The following is a 23,072-nucleotide window of genomic DNA, read 5'->3' as shown; positions in this document are numbered from 1 at the left end:
GGAGGCGACCCCGAATGCCTCCACTGCATAGACTGTTGTTGTTTTGTTTCTGGATCCCACTGATACAGCCACATCTCATCCTCAGTCACAAGGCGGGAGAGAAAATCTTCTGGGTCGCTTGAATAGAGGTGTAAACGCACCTTTGACGAATGCACGTGGTGGTGTCGATCTTGCGCTGCGAGGTCCCCTGGCACCCACCGTGCCGAGACCCTCGACATACCCACAACATCGTGGATGATAGTGAAAGCACTGCCATAAGAAATGTTCTATTCTCCGATAACTTCGGACACCTTGATTCGGCGATTATTCATGATAAGGCAATCTGCTAAGTCTGAATGGTCCATATAGGTTAAAGTGGTCCGCCGCCCTGACCTTGGGTCATCTTCAACGTGCACACGGCCTAGAGCACTGCACGGGCTCGGGCTTACCCGAAAGCCCTGGCCCGGCCAGGCCCGTGGGCCGGGCCGGGATGGGCAGAGGAGTTTTTTCGCGGGCTCGGGCCGGGCTCGGGCACGGCGTGTGCTTTTTGACCCGGGCCCGGCCCGGGCTCGGGTTTTTCGACGCGGGCCCGGGCCGGGCTCGGGCTTTCTGCGAGTTATTCTCGGGCTTCTCCACTCTGAAAAACATGTATTTTTCGGTCTCGGGCCGGCTTCGGGCCGGTTTCGAGTCGGGCTCGGGCCGGGCTCGGGCTTAAGGTGAAGGGGTGGCGGGCCGGGCCCGGGTCTCGCCATAAAGGTTTTGATCGGGCTCGGGCGGGCCACCCAATGTAAAAACGGGCCCGGGCCGGGCCCGGGCCGCCAAAATCGGCCCGTGCAGTGCTCTAACACGGCCACGGTTAAACTCACTGAACCACCGAGTCATGGTAGCATATGAAGGACATTCACTACGGTACACACTCACCATCCTACTGTGGATTTCTTCCGCGGAACTTCCTTCTTTACACAAAAATTTGGTAACGCTCCCGTACTCGAGCTTAAAATCGTGGGAGGAAGCCACGTTTGACTGACTGATGCAGACCAAGTAATGAACCGGAAGGCTTGATAATCAGACCTTGCTAGGCTGCGGAGATGACCTAAACAAAATGTAGAGAGAGATCACTGTCAGGTATTGGGTTATAGCCAAGTTGAAAACGTTTTGATATCCCCTCGCTTGTATTTGTCCTTGCTCAGTCCATGCTTTATTTGCGCGATTCCCTTTGCCTCAATACGCCGTATCAACCAAGCTGACCTCCCAATTTCGTGGAAATATGCTGTCTACATTTAGCCCAACCTACCAAAATTAGAGGTGCAAAGACAAGTGAAAGCCACGTAGTTCATTTTTTGACTAGCTCACACTGCATGCTGTAGACATGCTCCGCACTGAAGCATGCTTTGTAACTACTTTTCACCCTTTGGCTAGGAGCTTTAAAACTGTCCGCTTTAAAGCAGACCAGTGCCGAAAAAACAGTCATGCCACTACTGGAGACCCATGCTATCCGACGAGTCCCATCAAGGTTCCGCTCTAGCGATTTCAAGAGAATGACTTGTTGCCGATTGAAACACACGCACACACAAACACGCGTGCGCGTGCCCACGTTCCCTGCAGCATAGAGCTGCTTCCATTTGTGGGCCCCATAAACTTAACGGCAGTTTACCAAAGAATACCCCACCTAAATCATCGCGCCCTATCTTTACGCAGCTCATTATTACTAGCTCCATATTAGTACCAACGTATCGACATATCGTATCCACACGGTAGACAAATGATCGGCCATACTTTGCCACGACTTCTGAACACACTAAGAACTGGCAATGTTGTTGTGGAAAATGGCACTACACGAGATATTAAACTCCATATTTTATTTTTGTGATTTTCGAAATTCAGTGCCCCGTTATACAGCTATGTCTATGTAATGTATATATATATATATACAGGGTGTTTCAGCGAACACTTTCAAAAATTCTTAAAGGTTGCCTGTGGCAGATAGCACAATTCTAGTTCATGTGCTGGTCTACTCGAAGAGGCGGACATTACTTACACAAGAAATTGAAATGCATAATCGAATAATTAACAGAAATGCACTAATTAAGTTTTTAACTAATTACCTAATGGGCCATATTGCAATTTACAAATTGTAGCCATGGAGTTCGCAAGGCGGATCCACTTGGAACAAATTCTCGGGATGACACCAGTTTCGAGATATTAATTGCCGAACTTTGCGGAGAAATGCATTGGCGTTCCAGTTAGGTTCTTAACAAAACGTCGCTTTATGCATCGAAGCACAAAATTTACTGGAACGCCAATGCATTTCTCTGCAAACTTCGGGAATTAATATCTCGAAACTGGTGTCATCCTGACACTTAATTATAAGTGGATCCGCCTTGCGAACTCTACGACTATAATTTGTAAATTGGAATATGGGCCATCATGCAGGTAATTAGTTAAGAACTTAATTAGTGAATTTTTGCTAATTAGTCAATTGTGCATTTGAATTTTTTGTGCAAGTAATGTCCACCTCTTTGAGTAGACCAGCTCATTAACTCGAATATGGCTATCTGCCACAGGCAAGCTTAAATAAATTTTGAAAGTGTTCGCTGAAACACCCTGTATATATATATATATATATATATATATATACACATGCGTGTGCGTGTGTGTGCGTGTGCGTGTGCGTGTGTGTGTGTGTGTGTGTGTGTGTGTGTGTGTGTGTGTGTGCGCGCATACATACGTGTATATGTTTGTGTATGCGTGGATATACCTGTGTTTAAATGGTGAAGGTTATCTTATATGCTATATGCATTCCCCTATTGATGAAGCCTGTAGAATCAGAGCTGTAAGAATGCATTTTTGTACAATCTCTTTTGTGTGCTTAGTTCTGCACTCATTATTTGTCGTTTTATGGACATATTTGAGCGTTTGCATTTGCTCTATGCCATGTACAAGGGGGGCTCAGGTTTCCGAATTAGTCGTTTTTTGCCTGGACCATTCCGCATCATCCTGATGTAAACAAATTAAAAAATCAAGTGAAATCAAATATTCGAAAGCGAGTTAATAAAGTGATAACTGATGGGCAAGTTCGTCTTGTATACCAGTTAGGTTATGTAACCCGCAACCTCTGCCTAGTGCGGATGTTGTGGAGCTGGCTGCCATCGGCGGCAAGTTGTTCTTTGTGCACTTTCATTTCCCTTTAGCTTATCGCTTCCACACTTCAATTAAAACCGACAGATCCCACGCCCTGTGGGAATCGACGTTATGCGAAGCAGTGAGCGGGAAGCCTACCAAGTTAACCAAACGACCATGAGAGCACCAAGACGTAGGCAGATGTTTCATGACCTACATGAAAAGCATGGCAGGACATTCATGTCACGACTCCTCAGGAGTCCCTTTAGCTACGCCTAAGAGACCTTAAGGCGAAAGCCTTCGTCTTGCTCCTGAATTGACTTCTGCTATCAAACTTTAGCCTTTTCCTTCACTTAGTAGCACGTCCGAACCAATTCCATTGTTTTTGAGCGTTAATATTTTTCGCTGAGCCATTGTCATTTTTGCCGAGTCATGCTCATGACTTTGACTTCTACCATCATCCTTTAGTATTTCCTTTTACTTAGTATCCCCGTCAGAACCCATTGCAGTAACATTTGAATGTTAATCTTTTTTAGCTCAGTCATTGTCATTTTTACTGAGTCATACTTATGGCTATGCCTTCTACCATCATCCTGTAGCGTTTCCTTCACTTAGTACCACGTGCTAATCCATCCCGTTGGCTTTTTTAGTGTTATTCTTTTTTGCTAAGCCATTGTCATGTTTGCTGAGTCTTGCTTATGACTATGACTTCTACCACAATTCTTTAGTGCTTCCTTCACATAGTACCCACGTCAGAACCCATTTCAGTGGTATTTGAGTGTTCGTTTTTTGTGTCATGTGAGTCATTGTCATGACCCACATGAAACGCATGTCATGAAATTCATGTCATGACCTATCATTTAGGTTGGTCATACACTCTTGCCATACTAGGCCAATTTGGGTGCCTACCAAGTTAAAGAAACGACCATGAGAGCACCAAGACCAAGGCGGTTGTTTCACGACCTACACGACACGCATATCATGACATGAATGTCATGACATACCATTTATGTTCGTCATATGCTCTTGTCATAGTGTGCCAATTTTGGTACAAACCAAGTTAACGAAACGGCCATGAGATTACAAAGACGTAGGCGGCTGGATAGATAGATAGATACTGTCAAAGTAGCAAATGCTCGCCAAGAAATGCTTCGCATGTAAAAGCGCTACTAAAACGGAAGTTTAGCCAGAACAGCGCTTTTCCTATGTTCTAGCTAAGGCTCCGTTTTGTAATATTTTTCCCATCACGATTATTTGTCATCGGTCTATTATATTACCTGGAAATTCAACTTCTTATATTTTATCTCCTCCGTCTGCGCTTCCGCCATGTGGGCGCATGCAAGTCGCATGCATCTCTGCGCAGAGTATTAAATCCGAAGCATTTCTTGTAAACATAGAATGACTCAGAAAAATTCGCATAGTATGACAGGAGTGTGACGAAGATAAATGACAGGTCATGACGTGAATATCATTACATGTGAGTCATTTGGAGATTATCTATCTACCTATCCGCCTACGTATTTGTGCTCTCATGGTCGTTTCATTAACTTGGTATGTACCAAAATTGGCATAGTATGACAAGAGTGTATGACGAACATAACTTACAGGTCGTGACATGAATATCATGATAAGTGTGTCATGTAGGTCATGAAACAACCGCCTACGTCTTGGTGCTCTCATGGCCGTTTCCTTGGTATGTACGAAAATTCGCACAGTTTAACAGTGCGTGATGAAGATAAATGATGGGTCATGACATAAATATTATGACATGTGTGCCTTGTAGGTGATGAAACAGCCTCCTGCGCCTTGGCGCTCTCATTGTCGTTTTGTTAACTTGGTATGTACCAAAATTCACATAGTATGAGACGAGTTCATGACGAAGGTAAATGACAGGTTATGACATGAATGTCATGACGTGTGTCATGTAGGTCATGAAACAGCCGCCTACGTCTTTATGCTATCGGGGGCGTTTCGTTAACTTGGTACGTACCGAAATTCGCATAATATGGCAACAGCGTATGACGAACATAAACTACAGGTCATGACATGGATGCCACGACATGTTTGTCATGTCGGTCATGAAACAGCCGCCTATGTATTGTAGCTCTCATGGGTCTAAAAACTCCCAAGGTGGCAAAGAACCGAGAACTAATGATGGTAATGGGTGCAAGTATAGCAATGATATGCAAATATAATCATAGTAGAATACAATTATAACTCAGTAATGACCATGACTCAGTAAAAAAGACAATGACTCAGGGAAAAAGCTTAACACTCAAAAACCACAGGAATGTGTTGGGACGGGGGCACTAAGTCAAGTAAACACTAAAGGAGGATGGTAGAAGTCATAGTCATGAGCATGACTCAGAATAAATGATAATGACTCAGCGAAAAATATCCACACTCTAAAACCACTGAAAGGTGTTCTGAAATGGGTGATAGGTCCTGACATGACCTGACTTGACATTCATGGTAGGACCTATCATTTACGTCCGAATTCATTTCAGCGGTTTTCGCACAATTCGTAAATTGCAATATGTGTCGTAAAGTAATTACCTGAGAAGTCAATTAGTGAATTTTATTTAATTAGTTGTATATGTGTTTCGATTTCTCCTGCTACCAATGTCCGCCTCATCGAATAACCCAGCTCAATCTTAAGAATTATGCTACCTGCCACAGGAGATTTCTAAACATTCTGTCAAGCCTAATGTTGAGCACCCTTTATATATATATATATATATATATATATATATATATATATATATATATATACACTTCTAGCAGTGAAACAAGCAGCGCTTGTGTTCGTCCGCTATTCTTGTCTGAGCGTCATTCTTGAACGGATGCGCTCATCTATGAAACAGTGCGTTTGAAGAACATGAGCATAGTGTCGCTTAACAGGGTCATAGTGATATGTGTCTAATGGAACACCTCACAGTCTGCAAACAGTTTAAAATTGCTATTGTGACTTACACGGCCCTGTAGCAGCTGCTGGACGTGTCGTCGGTCTGGTCGCAGCAGGTGGCGGCACAGCTGGAGGGGGGACTGGGCGGTGGGCCACTGGTGGGTGCCCGACTGGAGGACGGGTGGGTGGACGCGGGAAGACTGGCGGGGGAATGACCGGTGGAACAGCAGTACGTCGCGCAGGTACTGATTTACTGGAACCTGCAGTATCATAATCATCATCACTGCAGGAGGAAGACTTCTCCCGGTGATCTCGAATTACCCCTGTCTTGCGCTAGCTGTTTCCAACTTGCGCCTGCAAAATTCCTAACTTCATCACCCCACCTAGTTTTCTGCCGTCCTCGACTGCACTTCCCTTCTCTTGGTATCCATTCTGTAACTCTAATGGTCCGCCGGTTAGGCATCCTACGCATTACATGGCCTGCCCAGCTCCATTTTTTTCCCGCTTACTGTAGTCGGCCACGACCGTATGTCCCACATAAATTCTGACGACAGGTCTTCGACGCTCTACACTCCTTATCGCACCCAGGAGTGCGAGCTACGCAACGTCTTGTCACCTCCCGCTACCTTTGGCCCCGTATGAATGCTGATGTCCATTGCTGGGCGCGGTCGTGTATCCAATGCCAGCGTGCCAAGGTCAACAGACACACCATGAGCGCGCCGGGTCATTTTCCACCACCAGACATTCGTTTTGGCCATGTTCACGTCGACATTGCGGGTCCGCCACCACCGTCCGCGAACCAACGTTACATACTCGCTTGTATCGACTGATTTACCCACTGGCCGGAAGCAACGCCACTAAGCAACATCGCGGCAGAATATGTTGCACAGGCTCTTGTGCACACCTGGATCGCTCGTTATGGCGTGCCACACACCATAACGACAGACCGAGGGAGACAATTCGAATCGTCCCTCTTTCGGGCTCTCTCCTGCCTTCTAGGCGTAACACACATACGAACTACGGCTTACCACCCCAGTTCCAACGGCATGATGGAAGGCTTCCACCGTCAACTGAAGGCATCACTGCGTGCGCTGGACTCAACAATTCCATGGACAGAGCGCCTGCCTCTGGTTCTACTAGGTCTTCGCACCGCGGTGAAAGAAGACACACAGTGTTCGTCCGCAGAGCTGGTTTTCGGCACGACACTTCGCGTACCCGGCGAGTTCTTTGCCTCGGAACCGACATCAGCTGAGCTACACTCTTACGCCGACCGCCTGCGAACTACTATGGCTACTGTCGCACCACCACCGCTTCGTCAGGATTGCAAGACCGTGTATATGAGCCCTTCATTACTTCATACCAGCCATGTCTTCATCCGCCACGATGCCACTCGCACTCCACTACATGCACCTTACGACGGTCCTTTTAAAGTCGTCAAGTGCGATCCTAAGTACTTCACTCTCCTTGTTAACGGACGCGAAGAGACGATATCTATAGACCGTTTGAAGCCAGCTCACATGCACGCTGGCAACACCATCTGAAGCAGATAAACCGATCGATGGCAATGCCTTCATCGCTAGGGGGGGAGCCATGTAGTGGACAGTGTGATTCGCGTCCGCAGAACAAGAAGAAGCTCGACATCATGGCCGCAACATCAGCTTAGTTGCCCCGACGAATAAATGGTTACTTGTTCCGAGTCTTCTGTTGCTACACTGTCAACTAGAATATCGGCTATCCCCGTTTGCTCTTTGATCCACACCGCTCTCTTCCTGTCTCTTAACGTTAGGCCTAATATTTTTCGTTCCATCGCTCTTTGTGCGGTGCTAGCCCTGCTAAGTTATAGCCCCACTCGATAGGGTTGAACGTTGCCAGGTTATGTTTCCAGTGGCGGCCTGTTCGGACCCAGAGATTCTCAGCACCCTCTGCCGCGTCGCAGGTCTTGCCGCCGCCTTGGTCAGGTGCTCCGCAACTGCTGGAGACTGAGGGCCATGGGTTAATTGTAGGAGTCATGAGGGAGGTAGTGGCCGAATATTGCACCAGGGAGGCCAATTCCTGTTTTCGTGAGGGAGTGACTTTGTTCAAGCTTAATAGGGCTTCCTAATTTGGTTGCACCTGGACTAGTATAGCCCCACTAGCTCTCGGCGATATTTTTTGCCGGTGTCAGGCGGCACTCCATGCCTGAAAATGTAGCAGACTGGAGGAGAATTCGAACTTACGACCTCCAAAATAGAGGCCGAGTGTTCTACCTCTGCTCCACGCCACCACGTATACTATATATATATATATATATATATATATATATATATATATATATATATATATATATATATATATATATATATATATATATATATATATATTCACCAGAAAACCTATTCTGAGTCCGGGTAAATATTCGCAGTGAAGTAGATGCACATATGAAGCGGTTTATTGACGTTTCCGCCGGGGTCCGGCCTTCATCCCACTATTATTACATACGATCACCATCCTGAACCTATTTATATTTCCTGCAGGACGTAGGCCTCTCCCTGCGATCTCCAATTAGTTCTGTCATGCACTTGCCAATTGACATTACACCCTGCTGAACTCCACTTCGTCCTGTTAATGTGAATGGGAACTTTCACTACCGTATAAACCAGAACACAGGTCGACATTTTTTTGCCGAAAGAAAAACAGCTAAAGTTGCCCCTGGTCTTACTGAGCGGTCTTCAGCACATTGTGAGTCGTCGTCTCGTCCAGTCTATGTAAGGGGTCGACGTATATACCGGGCATACCTTTATCCCAGTTTGTACTGTACCCACGTGCGCTTCTCTAGTCCAGACCGTTGTTTCCCTGTCTCTTAAGGCTACGCCTAACATTTTTAGTTGCATCACACGTTGCGCGGTCCCTTACAATTCTAATTTTTTTTATTGCGATAGCAATTATATTGACACTCAAAGCGGATTTCTGCCGTCGGCGTCGTCGTCGCCGTGAGGTTCCGTATAGAGTCCAACGGCGATGAAATCGTCAAGGCGCGCCGTATGCTGTATGTGCGAGTAAAAGCGCGTGAGGGACGCATGCTTTCACGGGGAGCGAACGCACAGCGGAGGGCAAACGCAATTTCTTCCGTCGCGAGAAAGGCCGGGGAGAGAGGGGAGGGAGGGAGGAAGGGGAGGCGACGTTTACCTGCGGCGTTAAACGCGTATTTAAATAAATACGTTGCGAGGCATGAAGGTGGTAAAGACTTCCGACGCTGCTCGACGACTCGAAAACCTCCGAGCTGCCCCAGAGGCACCGGCAACAGTCACCAACGCCGCGCGCATTCGGTGCGAATGGTGGCAAAACGCCGACGCCATCTACAACAGTTCTGCCCGTTGCTGGGGCTGCTGCGTGTCCAAGTTTATACAGCTGATAAAACTACTATCTTCAATCCGTGCAGCTCTCTACTAATTTGCTATCGCAATTGATGCTTCGCCTTTCGGGTGAAACGGCGACATTTTTTGTTAACCGTGAAGTCTCTATCCCATATATTAGGCAAAATCGTATCACCTCACAGCAAAGTTCGACTGCGTTATCGGCGCTCTAACAATATATGACGCCACCTGGCGAAAATCCGTACGACGCCTTGAAGGCAGCGCTTCTTCGCCGTACGACAGAATCTGACCAACGTCGGATGCAACTTCTGTTTACCAAGGAAGAACGCAGTTCTTCCTTGGTAATGGCAACGACTCAGCGGCAGTGGACACTACCATTTCCAGAGAGCTGTTTCTTCAACGACTGCCTCACCAGGTATGCATAATTCTAAGTGTATCGTCCACCGACTCGCTTGAACCTTTAGCTGAGAAAGCAGACAAAATTATGGAAGTTGGCGTCCCAGGCATCACTGCAGTCAACTCTGGTCATGCGGTTGCCGCCGACAGATTACCTCTTGATGACCATCTTGAGCGCATCATTGAGTCGAATGCAAACCTCTCGCGACAGGTCGACAAGCTTACGACTGAGCTGGCTGGATTTCGTCCACCGGCTCCTCATTCATTACTCGAGCCCCCATTTAATGGGCGTAACCGCCGAGTTTCTCCTTCCCCGCCTCGGTCGTCTTTAATGTGTTGGTACCACGCTCATTACGTTACCCGCTCTAGACAGTGCCGTCGGCCTTGCAATTTCGCGGGACACTACTGGGCCGTGCTCCGAGGACGGCGAGTGTCGTCGGCCCCAGGACCATCCGTCTCTTCCACGTGACCGATCGCGTGACCAAGGTTCGCTACCTCGTAGACACCGGTGCCGGAATTTGTTTTATTCTGCTTACGTTGACAAACCGTTGTAGACACGACCATTCTTCGCCTTCACTCGCCGCCGTCCATGGCTCAACCATTAAAGCTTACGGTCAAGGATCGGTTCCTCTGGACATTGGACACTGAAGCATTAATTTCGCTGGTGTTTTCTTGTAGCTGACGTCCGAGTTCCTACCATAGGCGTTGACTTTTTGTGTCATTTCAAGCTGCACGTTGACATCAGACATCGTCTCATTGACACTGAAACCCACTCGAGCGTCCAAGGCATCTTATTGAATGTTCCGCCACTACAGCTTCACCACACGAACTGCAGTGCTCCAACGCCCTGGTCATTAGTTCTTGCGGAATTTCCGGACTTTTCCCTTCCGCACTTCACTGACACACCACATCGTCACGAAAGGCCCACCGGTCTCCGCACGACCTCGTAGCTTAGCGCCAGACCGCCTTAAGATTTCCCGCCAAGAATTTGAGCACATGCTCGAACTTGGTTTTGTGCCGTTATCATCCAGCCCGTGGTCCTCAGCACTCCACATGGTGCCCAAAAAGAGTGATGATTGGAGACCTTGCGGTGATTATCCGCTTTGAACAAAGTAACCATGCCCGACCAAAACCCGATTCCGCATATACAGGATTTCACTGCAGCACTTCACGGCTGTACAATTACCACTAAAATTGATTCAGTAAACGCGGATCACCAGATTCCTCTCGAGCCATCCGGCATACCGAAGATGGCTATCATCACTTCTTTTGACTTGTTTGAGTACCTTCGTATGCCGTTCAGACTTCGCAACGCGGCTGAGACATTTTAGCGTTTTGTTGACGAAGTACGTCGCGGCCTCGCCTGCTGCTTCGTCTATTTAGATGATATCCTTGTCTTCAGCTGCAGTACATACAAACACAAGAGTTACCTGCGCCATGTTTTCACGCCAATGCGGCAGTACGGTCTCGTCGTCAACGCCACGAAGAGCGATTTCGGCGTTCCAGAGTTAGATTACCTTGGCCATTATGTCGACCGTCACCATATGCGACCGCTTCCCAATCGTGTTACTGCCATTTCCCTGACCGACAACAGTGAGGAAACATCTGGAGTTTTTAGGACTCGTAAATAATTACCGAAGGCTCTTGCCACGCTGCGCCACCATATTTCAGCCACTTCATAACTTGCTGGGTGGCTACATGAGACCAAGTATTCCTTTATCTTGGACAGAAGCAGCCACGAAAGCTTTCGCAGATATGAAAGTGGAACTCACCAAGGCAACACTGCTTGCTCATCCTGTACACAACAGCCTCACCTCCGTTGTGGTCGATGCTTGGGATGTGGCTGCTGGTGCTGTCCTCCAACAGTTTGTCGCTGGCACATGGCAGTCCCTCTGTTTTTTCTCTAAGAAGGTGACCCCACAAAAGCGGCACTACAGCACTTTTTTGCCGCGAGTTGCTGGCTATGCACCTTGTCGTCAAACAGTTCCGCCACTACCTCGAAGGTCGTCAATTCTTAATGGTGACAGATCACAAGCTCCTAACGTACGCCCTGAATTCAAACAGCACCTTGTATACTCCCCATGAGCTTCGTCACTTGGCGTACATATCTGAGTTTACCAGCGACATTCGTCATGTCAACGGCTCATGCACAGTCTCGGCTGCACGTAGACTCGACTTCCGTCACCAGACCCCACGTGGATTTCACGCGCTTGGCCGCAGCCCAGAGCGAGGTCGATGATGTCCGCAGGCTCCGCACCACTGGTACTTCACACGTGCTTGAAGAAGTTTTCATGCCTGTCAGTGATGTTCCGATTATCTGTGATACTTCAAATAACCGCTGTCGTCCATGTGTACCACCAGCTTTTCGCCGAGCCGTTTTTGAGGCCCTACACTTCCTATCACACCCAGGAACGAGAGTGACGTAACGCCTAATAAACTCTAAATATGTGTGGCCCCGTATAAAAGCTGATGTTCGAAAATGAACGCTTGCTTGCTTGAAATGCCAACAGGTCAAGTTTCTAGACTCAGATTGGGCCCTATAGAAAGTTTTCCACCTCCTGATGCCCTCTTCAGCCATATCCACATAGATATCATTGACCCTTTGACTCAACTGCAAGAGCATATAGACACATTAACGTGCATCGACTGTTTTACTCGTTGGCTGAAGCTATTCCGCTAACTAACATTACCGCAGAAAACGTCGCACAGGCTGTTGTCGAAGCCTGGGTCTGTCGATATGGCGTACCGTCTACTATAACAACCGACCGCGGTCGTCAGTTTGAGTCGACACTTTTCCGTAACATCTCGAAAACACTTGGTATCACACACATTAAGACAACTGCCTACCATGCAGCTTCTAACGGAATGGTAGAACGCTTTCATCGACAGCTAAAGCCTGCCCTAATGTGTTCCGACAACAGAATACCATGAACAGAACGGCTTCCTCTTGTACTCCTCGGCCTCCATACTGAACTGAAGAGCGACATGCAATGCTCTACTGCAGAACTTGCCTCTGGTGCAACACTCCGCGTGCCCGGAGAGTTTTTTGGTACACAGGCATCAACCTGCACCCTTTGAAATCACCAACTACGCAAGCCGGCTTCGAGCAATGATGGACACTATTGTTTCGCCACCTGTTGGCCCCACTCGTCAGAACACGTTTGTCAGCCTGCACCTCACCGACTAGACACGTATTCACACGCCGAGACGCAGTCCGTGCTCTGCTACAACCATCATACGACGGCCCATTCAGGGTACTCAACAGTACGCCCAAACACTGTAGAATGATGATCAATGGGCGCGAAGACACCGTATTCATTGACCATCTTAAACCCGCTCTTTTAGACACTGAATCGATAAGCATGCACGCCACCTCAAACGCCTTCGAAACTACATAGTGCCGTCCTAGAGTGCGTTTTGCTACAGATACGACCTTCATTTCTTCCTTTCACGCCACTCAGCAGCCATGCGGCTTCCTCACTAGAGGGATGGCCCTGTAGCGACTACTTCTTTTCGGTGCATTCGGCTCGAAGGAAGAAGACAATGATGAAGTCGGGTGCCCGTGGTGTGTCGTTTGTTCCCCGATCGCCATGTTTTCACCAGTGTGAATGTTACATTATGTACTACTGTGTTGCGTGACTGATTGCGTCACTCCTTTACCTACAAAATGTACACTATTTTAATTTGAAACAACCGAAGATGAGGCAGAAAATCTGGCATGATCAAGCGATTGTTGGAAAAATTATGGCGAACGGTGCAAAGATGGCGTCAAGAAATCTTCGTATTGACGTCAAATTTCTCATGGAGGTTCCTATGCAGTTTTAGTATTGAGCCAACTAAAGACACACGGACAGTTTAGACAGACGTAGACGAAGCACTTATATTAATTGATAGTTAAATATTTTATTGTTCGTGCGTAAGCTTGCTCAACTTCGCCCGCATAATTGATCAGGATGACATCGGGCATGAAACGTGCTCGCTACGAAGACACAAGGTCGTATGTTCACAATGTTTCGCAGAATACATCGATCTGCCACCAGAGCCCACTGGTTTATTTAGCTTAGTCTCACTACTGCTAGCCGCTAATAATGCTATTAGCATTCTTCGGAAATCTCACCAAGTCTGCGGTATGTATATTTGCCCTGGCCTAACATTTTTTCATGGCAACTTGGGTCGCTGTGTAGTCCATGATCTAATGCGTATAGAGCATTGGGATGCTGGAATGAGGAACGCGAGTTCGAAACCAACTGTTGGCCAAACATGGATTACGGGACGTGTTTGAAGTTTATTTTTGCGATGGCAATTATATGGACACTCAAAAGCAGATTTCTGCCGTCAGCGTCGCCGTCGCCGTGAGGTTCCGTATGACGTCAATGGAGATGAAATCGTCGCCGCGCGCCGGACGCTGTATGTGCGAGTGAAAGGGCGCGAGGGGCGCGCGCTTTCACGGGTAGTGAACGCACGGTGGAGAACAAACGCGCGTTCTGCGCCGTGCTCGCTTAAGGGCTGCAGAAGTAGGCGTCTCTTTCCTCCTTTACAATCACCATATATGTAGAGCAAACGCACCTTCTTCCGACGCGCGAGAGGCCGTGGGGTAGGGGGGCGGGGGAAGGGAGGCGACGATTAGCTGTGGCACCAAGTGCCTATTTATATCAGAGGCTCCAGCAACAGTCACCAACGCCGCACGCATTTTGAGCGAACGCGGGCAAAACTGCCGACGGCGTCGACAACAGTTCTGCGTGTTGCCGGTGCTCCTGTATGTCCGAGTTTATACAGCTGATAAAGCTAATATCATTACTCCGTATAGCTCTCTACAAATTTGCTATCGCAATTGATGCTTCGCCTTTCAGGTGAAACTGCGACAACTTTTTCACCACAGAGTTTCAATGTTGACATTTTTTTATATTCGTACATGAAGGAAAGATACAATGTGTGTTGTGGAACGCGGGAAAAAAAAGCTGCGATATAAACGCAGCTTGACGGGCCCCACATCCCAGGTTATGTGCTGCTATTCAGTGAACCTGTTTGACGTCAACTTGGGCCACTGGGTTCACACCAGTGGGTTTGTGCCGCTCTTCAATGAACCTCTTTAATGACAATTTAAACTTCTGGGTATGTGCCTCTGGATATGAGTGCGGCACTTCGATGCACCTCTTTAACGTTAACTTGAGTAACTAGGTACATGCCCTTGGGTATATGTGCCCTTGGGTATCTAGACAACGCTGTGTGCATGTATATTAATGCGCAAGCATTATACGGCCCATGAGACAGAAAATCCGGCATGATCAAGCGATTGTTGGAAAAATTACGGCCGATGGTGCAACGATGGCGTCAAGAAATCTTCGGATTGACGTCAAATTTATCATGGAGGTTCCTATGAATGGCTTTGAAAAGAAACTTTGGCACATTTGGGTCGGAGTGGGAATCGAACCCGGGCCTCCGGGGTGCGAGATCAACAAGCTTTCTTGACGCCACGGCCGATCCATGGTTCTGGCTGACGGATGGTGTGCCCAGTGCGTGCGTCATTGCACACGTCTCGTCACAGCCTTCTGGAGGTGACGTTGGTACAAAAAACAGCAAGGTGCATTAGGGTGGATTAAGAGTAGATTAAAGTGCATTAAGGTAGGTACAAATTAGAGCAAGGTGAACTAAACAGGATTAGGGTGGCGTAAAGTGAAATAATGTGGATTAAGGTAGTTAAAAATTCGAGCAAGGTGGACTAAGGAGGATTAGGGTGGCGTAAAGTGAATTAAGGTTGATTAAGGTTGTTACAAATTAGAGCAAAGCGGATTAAGGTAGAGTTGTGAAGGACGCGTGACAATGTATGGCGTCACGTATCATGGACTTAACCAATTAGAGAAGTCGCACTACTTCTGCGTTCAAATGACGTAAGAATACTTATGTGACTGTCAACTTTGAGGCACGTGCCTCACGCGAATTTAGTTGCTTCCGCGCTTGAGGGTGCAGCATTTGCAGAAGGAAGCCCGAGCGAGGATCCCAGTTGCAGTACATTGCGCGTTTTAGTAGTGGCAATAGAGCGTGTCGCTACACTGCTTCAATGGTAGTCGCAGTAACGTCGACGTTCATCGAGATGTGCTCTGCAGAAAGGCTTTTCGCGGCCAGTGCATTTGCCCTCTCGCACAGCCGCACCGGATGACAATAGAACAGAAAATGTTAGAGTGGACATGAAGCCACAATACCGAAACCCGCAGCTTCGTTGGCTGTACAGTGTCGCGTCTTAGGAATGCTGCAATGAATAAATTGCAATGTACTTATTTTTTCAGTGTCGCGCACTTCCGTCGCTACAGAGCAGAGATGCGGCATCGGGAATTCACGAAACTATGATTCAAATGTTGAAACAACCGCAGAAAGTGAAGTTAAATTCATGTCCATCTAGTCAATTTTCTTTTACGGAAGTGGTCCACTTCATTGTTTTTTTTTTTCACCATTTCTACAGGCACCTATACTTATACCGGTACTTGTAAGACGGCAAAAACTCACTAGCTGCCCTTGGCGTAGTTGGCGGCACTACGGATGGAGGGCTGCCTCCACCACCACCACCTCCACCACCACCACCACCGCCTCCTCCGAAGACGTCCGCTTCTTCCACGTCGCCAGCTGCGCACACGGAGTAAAGAGTAAATGTCAAGCTAGGGCGGGTGTGTAATGCGTATTTACTCCTCATTCATTCAAGTTTGCGTATTTTTGTTTTATTTTTGTCGGTATGCGTTTTTATATCTGCCGCTAGTTTCTCTATTTGAGGTTCGAGGAGAGCGGAAGTCTCCTCCTCTAGCCCGACCGCGGCTGCTCATGGCGGTCCGCGGCGCTCCACACATTATTTAACTCCACGGGCCCGGTCCAGGCAGGGCATGATCAAGCGTTTTTTGTCCGGGCTCGGGGCTTTGGGCACGGCTAGGGCTTGAAGCAGCGGGGCAGGGCTTGGCCACGGACCCGTATGCTGATGTGCCTAACTTGGCCTTCGAGCAGCCACAAGTGCTATGCGAAGCTCAAGTGAAAAGAAAATCTCGGACTTAATTACTTTAGGAATATTTTTTTAGAAAAGAAGTTCTAATTGTTTTGGTCTGTTTTTTTCTAAATGAATTGTAATTCTTTTTATGTTTAGAGAACACCGTTTGTTCTCTAAACAAATCAAACAAATTTCGCTGAGAACAGGTCTTTATACGGTCCGTCTGCTACCGCTTTTACGACTGCACTATTTTATCGCTCTCGATACGACTTTATGTTTCAGTTGCGTCAATTTTCAGCTTTCTATTTATTGTCCCACGAATAACCGCTTGCCTTTTATGTCCTCGAAATACCGGGAATACAGCGTTAAGACAGTTAACGATTGTTTGGGGACAACATGCGATCACCAATGTGTGCCTGATAGTTCATTTAATCAATAAGGGAGTCTTTACTGCAATTTAAACGGGTAAATAACTGCCAACTTTATCAACATAGCTGTCTAATTTATTGCTACCGCCACCAATGCTTCGCCTTTCGGGAGAAATTTACTTTTTTTTCATGTTTTGAGACGCACTTAAGGGGAGCCGATAGCCCAGCCTTTTAGAGCTTGGAAAACTATTGTAACATTCCAATCGACACGGCAGTTGTTTTGGTAATTTGCTTTTGAATACGCAAAATAGCCTCCGAGTGTCGACGTGGTTTTCATACAATACTTTGAGCTCGCAAGCAATTGAACAGCGTTTTCAGCCAAGAAATATTGCCGATCATTCACAACGTGGAATGATTGACATGTAGAACCTACTTCCTCTGAAGAATTTCCAAAGGATGTTCTGTCTGATAAATTATTTGGGAAAAATGACACTGTCTCTTAGAAACCTTGCCTGTTTGCACTCGCGGCTTCTAAGGTGCCTTATTGTTGGCGGCCTTAATTCCTGTGCTAGTGAAGACATTCGAATCTTTGTTTAGGAGTGGACAGCACATGGTTGAAAATTATTTATTGTTCTTGTGAAAGATAAGTTGCGAAAGTTTCTTTTGCGGCCCTCTAGATTTAGGACCTTTCCGGCAGATAGTGCACATATGCACGACAACATGGCCCACAGCATTCCCTATAGGGAAAGCGCAGCGGCATCTGCAAGCACAGCATACGAAATTGTTTGATGGGGAGTTACTTTGCGAAGTTTCCGATTGGCCTGTTACAGCGCACCCTGGTCGAAATGTCAAAAAATATTTTAAGCTTTATGTTTGGGACACGCGGCCATTATCGCATTCCGATCGCATCCTAATGGGTCTCCGCGAGCTTGCCTTAAAACAAAATATCTTGCTATCGTGTCACCGGAAACCACAAAGGTCCTTTGTGAAACGCGACGTTGTGTTGACTTGTAAGTCAGTACAATGACCTTGTGATCATTTGTTTGTGCCACGTGATATATTTCTGTTGTTTGTTCGTTAAAAATTTGTCTGCTCTCTTTAAGGAACAAATTACTGTCAAATATTGTGAATTCGTGCATAGGGGAATACACATATATCGATCACCAATAAACATTGTATCGCGTGAGGAAATTCATTGTCCTTGCTTACCGTCCACTGATCCCAGCAACAAGTACCCGACAAATCCAATAAGGCCGATGAAAAGGCAAATAGCGATGACGGCGAACATAATCCTCTGTGCGCTGGCTTCTTCTCTGTAATTTCCAATGTCAAAGTGCACATGCAGGCCAGCAGTTCCTGTGATACAGTGCTAGTAAGAGGTTTTACCTTATGGACATAGCAGTAGTCCGATTAGGTTATCATTTAAGCATATTTCACGTCACGTGCTGACCGAAATGCCTTTCCCAGTAGTCTGCTTCTATCGCTGTCTACTTCCGGTACACACCTTGACATTTTCGAAACCCATCACGCCGCCTAATCATTTACTGTCTTGGACAGTACTTACAGTAGCGCACCCTTGTGGAGAATCTTCTACGTGTTTTAGAACACGTCCAAGTGCTTTTATTTGTATTTATCTCAATTGAAAAATCAGCTATACACAATTTTACTTTAGGCATGCCGCTGTTTTGTGGTATCTTGAGGTTACGCCAGTAATTGTTGGTTGTACTGCTCGTCACGGGGTCTTTAGCGTCGCAAGCAGCTTTGCTGTACTCCCAAACTGAGCCCCACCTGCTACTAAAATGACCTGAGCGTACCCCGAGTCTGTGCTTTTCTTTTTAATTAAATTTTAAGCTGTCTGTCGTAACCTAAATAAATCAAGCTTTACACTGGTAATACTATTAACTGGAACTACACGAAACCAAGCCACATGTGAAAGGGAATTGCTAATTTTTAATGTATTTTTTCCAAAACTGCGTGGATCAGCCGTGTCATAGTGATCGAATCAAAGAACAACCGTATAGGAGACAGGCCATGGCAAAGATGCTTGGAAATTTTATCACGATACACATACAATATGCTTGGGCAATAAGTCCTTGATATACACATACAAGATACTTGCCGAGTAATTGTATCGGATATGATTTCATTTCATTTCATTTATTTCTGAAAGTGCCCAAGAACAGCTCTCGGCCTTAGTATTGGAGCACTTGTGTTACACAAAGAACAAAAAAAAACAGACAACCTGAAAGTAAAGTGGTAAAATGCAACAAAAATTGAATTACATTATTGACAGAAATCACAGAATGAGCAAATGCAAGAGCTGAAAATATCAACATCGTAATGAAAGGTATTTTGTTGAGAAACTTAGATACATGGAATGTAATTACTAATGATAGCTCTTGCGTAGTAGCGACAGCAAGTTTACAAAAGTTTAATTCGAAATTTATCTTCTATTTGTCTGCTCTCTTTAAGGAAGAAATAATTGTCAAATATTCTGAATTCATGCATTGCGGAATACAGATAAGTCGATCACCAATAAAAATTCACAATAATTTTTTTTAGAATTTGCCCCTTTACCAACCTAATTATTTTTTTTCGACGTACTAACCATTCCAGGACTATCTCACCGTTCCGCAAAAATCTACGTTGCTGGCAATACTGATCAGATAAACTAAGTTAAGCGGCGGAATCAGCAATTTTTACATGTCTGTGTAATCACAAACTAGGTCAGCGTCTTATTTTGCTACGTGTTTGTATAACTTAGTAGTAGTCACACGAAGCTTTAGTCCGTAAATAGAAATTAAGTGTTGGATAGTCTGGCTTGCGTCCGCGACACAAAACACAAAACAATCTTTATAAACGATACATTGCGCTATATAGTTCTTGTTTTTGGACGGAAGCACACGACAGAAATTAAACTAATAAATATGTTAGGCACAGACCAGAAAGTTACAAGAACAATTCGGTCACCTAAACCACCATTCCATTTGAATAATGATTTTTATTCTCAGTTCATGTCATTTATCATACCCTCATGGCTTTAGACTAAACCTCTCGGAGGGGGGAAAGCGCATAGCAGGACAAGAGCAATAAATAGTTGCAGAATGGTTTATTGTTAATGCTACAGTTTCCATAAAAAAACAAGCTTCAAGGAGGAGCAATTGAAAATAGAGGACTGTTATTAATAACTAAGTACTATAATGTTATGATAGTCTAAATAGTGAAGATAATCATTAGCACCGGCATGCAGAAGGTTGTTCCACTCGCGACAGGTATTGTTAATACATGAATGAGAATAGATAGCAGTCTTTCCGCGAGGGACATCAACCTTCAGCGAATGGTAACGCCGGTGTCACATTAGTTTTGGTAGCGATATTGGGAGAGAGCGACAGTTACGACAGTGATGGCATATCTCGTGGAATAGAACAAGCCCAACTATCTTGCGACGAAAAATGACACATGGAAGGTAAAGGGTTGCTTTCACGGGCTTTACAATGGTTGCGCGATTGTACATAGATAAAATGTTGTGAGGATGATGATGATTAGTGTATATACGCGCAAGGACCAGATATGGCCAAAGATGGCCGTGCAAGAAAATGATGCGAGGCATTAGGCAGATTCTAACCGGTTCGATAAAGCAACAGATCCGACGTTCCAATTATCATTATCGTAAGCCGGAGCACACTGTAATGGGCTTGCACCAGGGTGTCGAACTGAACCCGAACCCATACCGAAAGCCCCACCCGAACGGGAATTTAAGCCAGAACTGAACTCGACTCCGAACCGATATTCTTAGAACATGCCTGAACCAGAATCGAAACTGTACCTAAAAAAATAATTGGGCTTACCGGTACGGCACAAAAAGCACGTAGAGCTATAACGGGTTCTCAATATATAAACAATTCTTCAAAACAAATTTTAAAACGATTTTAAAACATGCATTTCTAGCAAAGTTGTTGTGCTAGCAATCTGTGATAAGATTCATCCATAGGTAGAGAATAAATACTGTATTTTCTCGTTAAAGAGGCAATGAACTACCTTTTTTTTCGTGCTCTTTGTTTTGGAAAAAGAAGAAGAAACAAGGCACACGCAGCAACAAATACATTGGCCGCATATTGACTTACTCGTCAGCAGCTGTAGAATGCAATGGCGAAAAGAGTGAGCTAGTAAAACCACTTGAAAACCTCGTCAGTAGAGAGTAAGCTCAATCAATTCAATAGAAAAAGAAATTATTACGAATGCGTGGCTTACCATCGCATTAATTGTACTGGTACGACGAATACCGATTACGTAATAGTACTACCATCGTCCGCTATATGTTTCTTTGAAAATGGGTGGCAGAGCATTGTGCTGTTGGAGACAATGCACTGAATATTAAGCCCTGCTAATCGTTCTGAAAAATACTGCCAGGTGCGGTTCGTCAATTGCCAGAGCGATGAAGGCACCAAGGCATCTAATAATGCGAAAGCATTATATACACCAACGCCAAAATTTGGCTTCGGCGGTGGCGGCATGGCCCTACGTTGGTTCCAAAAATGGCCGACGGAGCAAACGGGGGAAAAAAAACTTCTAAAATGCTCGGATTTACGTCCAGTTTGTAAGTGAGGTTCCTGTAAACGAAGTGAATTAACGGCTCTGAAAAGAAAAGTTGGTATGATTGGGAACGTGGGAATCAACCCCGGGTATCCGAGGTGCGATAGGAGCTCGCTTCCCGACGCCACGGTTGTTCCACGGTTCTGGCTGACTAGAGGTGTGCCTAGTGGGTGCGTGATTGCACACGTCACGTCGCAGCCATCTGGCTGACTAAAGGTTTCCCCAGAGAGACCATAACGCTTCGGCATTCCCACACGCACGCAGACTTAGGTGTATCTGCCGAAGTTTTGCTGCGAAGGCCTGCCTATGTTTCTGAATGAATGATTTGACGAAATGGCACGTTAGGCAATAACTCGTCACGCTGCCACTATGTACCCCATTTTCGCCACTTCACAAACAGGCAACCCCTGAAACGTACTTTAGAACAAGAAACGCGCCGTTTCTGGCGAAGGAATAATTTTTCCGCTCTACATGTGCTCGGCAGGATTTATATAGGGCGTCCCAGTTAAGATTTGCCAACCTGCTGAAAGAAACAAAATTGATTAATAAAACAGGGTGCATCATATAACTAAGACCTATGGTGTTCGGTTGTCAGACCGCCGACTACGGAACCCCATAGGCACCTTGTTTGTTATTTTTTTTTTCGTTGAACAGCTTGGCTAATGTTAGCTGGGACATACGGTATACCGGGTGTTCTTTGCAACACAGATAACTTTTGAAGCTCACCTGCGGCAGATCGCATAATTCTAGTCATTGAGCTCGAATACTCAAGGAGGCGGCCGTTAATTGCGCGAGAAATCTAAATGCATATTCAACTAGTTAAGAAAAACACACTAATAAACTTTTAAGTTCACTACTTTATGGTACATATTGCAAGTGACGAATAGGAGCCGGCGAGTTCGCAAGGAGTATACACTCGGAACGAATTTTCAGATGGCATCAGTTTCGACATATTCATTACCAAAGTGTGCGACGAAACACATGGGCGTTCCCGTTACTATTGTGTTTCAATGCATAAAGCGGAGGTTTTTTAACCAAGTAAATGGAAGAATAGTGCATTTTTACCGCAAGCCTCACGGCGCGTATCTCGGACGCCACGCGATTCTTAGAAGTCATTCCAAGTGGATATGCCTAGCTAACTCACCGCCTACACTTCGTAAATTACGAGGAGTAAATTACGCATTTCGTTTTCTTGTACGAGTAATGTCCGAATTTTCCGGTAATTATTCTAGCTCAAGGACTACAATTACGCCATCTGCCACAAAAATCATTAAGTATATATATATATTTAGGCGTTCTTTTTCAGACCATATATATATATGGTCTAAACAAGAACGCCTAGTATAACTCCGTCCGCCCCGAACAGGGAATTATTAAGTGCGTACGAAATA

General features: G+C 45.9%; 1 protein-coding gene across 1 annotated transcript in view; it reads right to left on the bottom strand.

Moving 5' to 3' along the window:
• LOC119433109 (uncharacterized) overlaps positions 1–23,072 on the bottom strand; it is a 259,341-nt gene that overhangs the window by 222,187 nt on the left and 14,082 nt on the right. Inside the window, exons 3-4 of the mRNA XM_049658276.1 lie at positions 16,255–16,371; positions 6,073–6,264 (exon numbers count right to left, since the gene is read on the bottom strand). Coding sequence (XP_049514233.1) covers positions 6,073–6,264; positions 16,255–16,371 — 309 coding nt within the window. The remainder of the gene's footprint in view (positions 1–6,072; positions 6,265–16,254; positions 16,372–23,072) is intronic.

Source organism: Dermacentor silvarum, chromosome 11, assembly GCF_013339745.2.
Source record: "Dermacentor silvarum isolate Dsil-2018 chromosome 11, BIME_Dsil_1.4, whole genome shotgun sequence".
Classification (NCBI taxonomy): Eukaryota; Metazoa; Arthropoda; class Arachnida; order Ixodida; family Ixodidae; genus Dermacentor; species Dermacentor silvarum.
The sequence above is the reverse complement of the archived record's forward strand: the minus strand, read 5'-3'. Positions and strand labels throughout refer to the sequence as shown.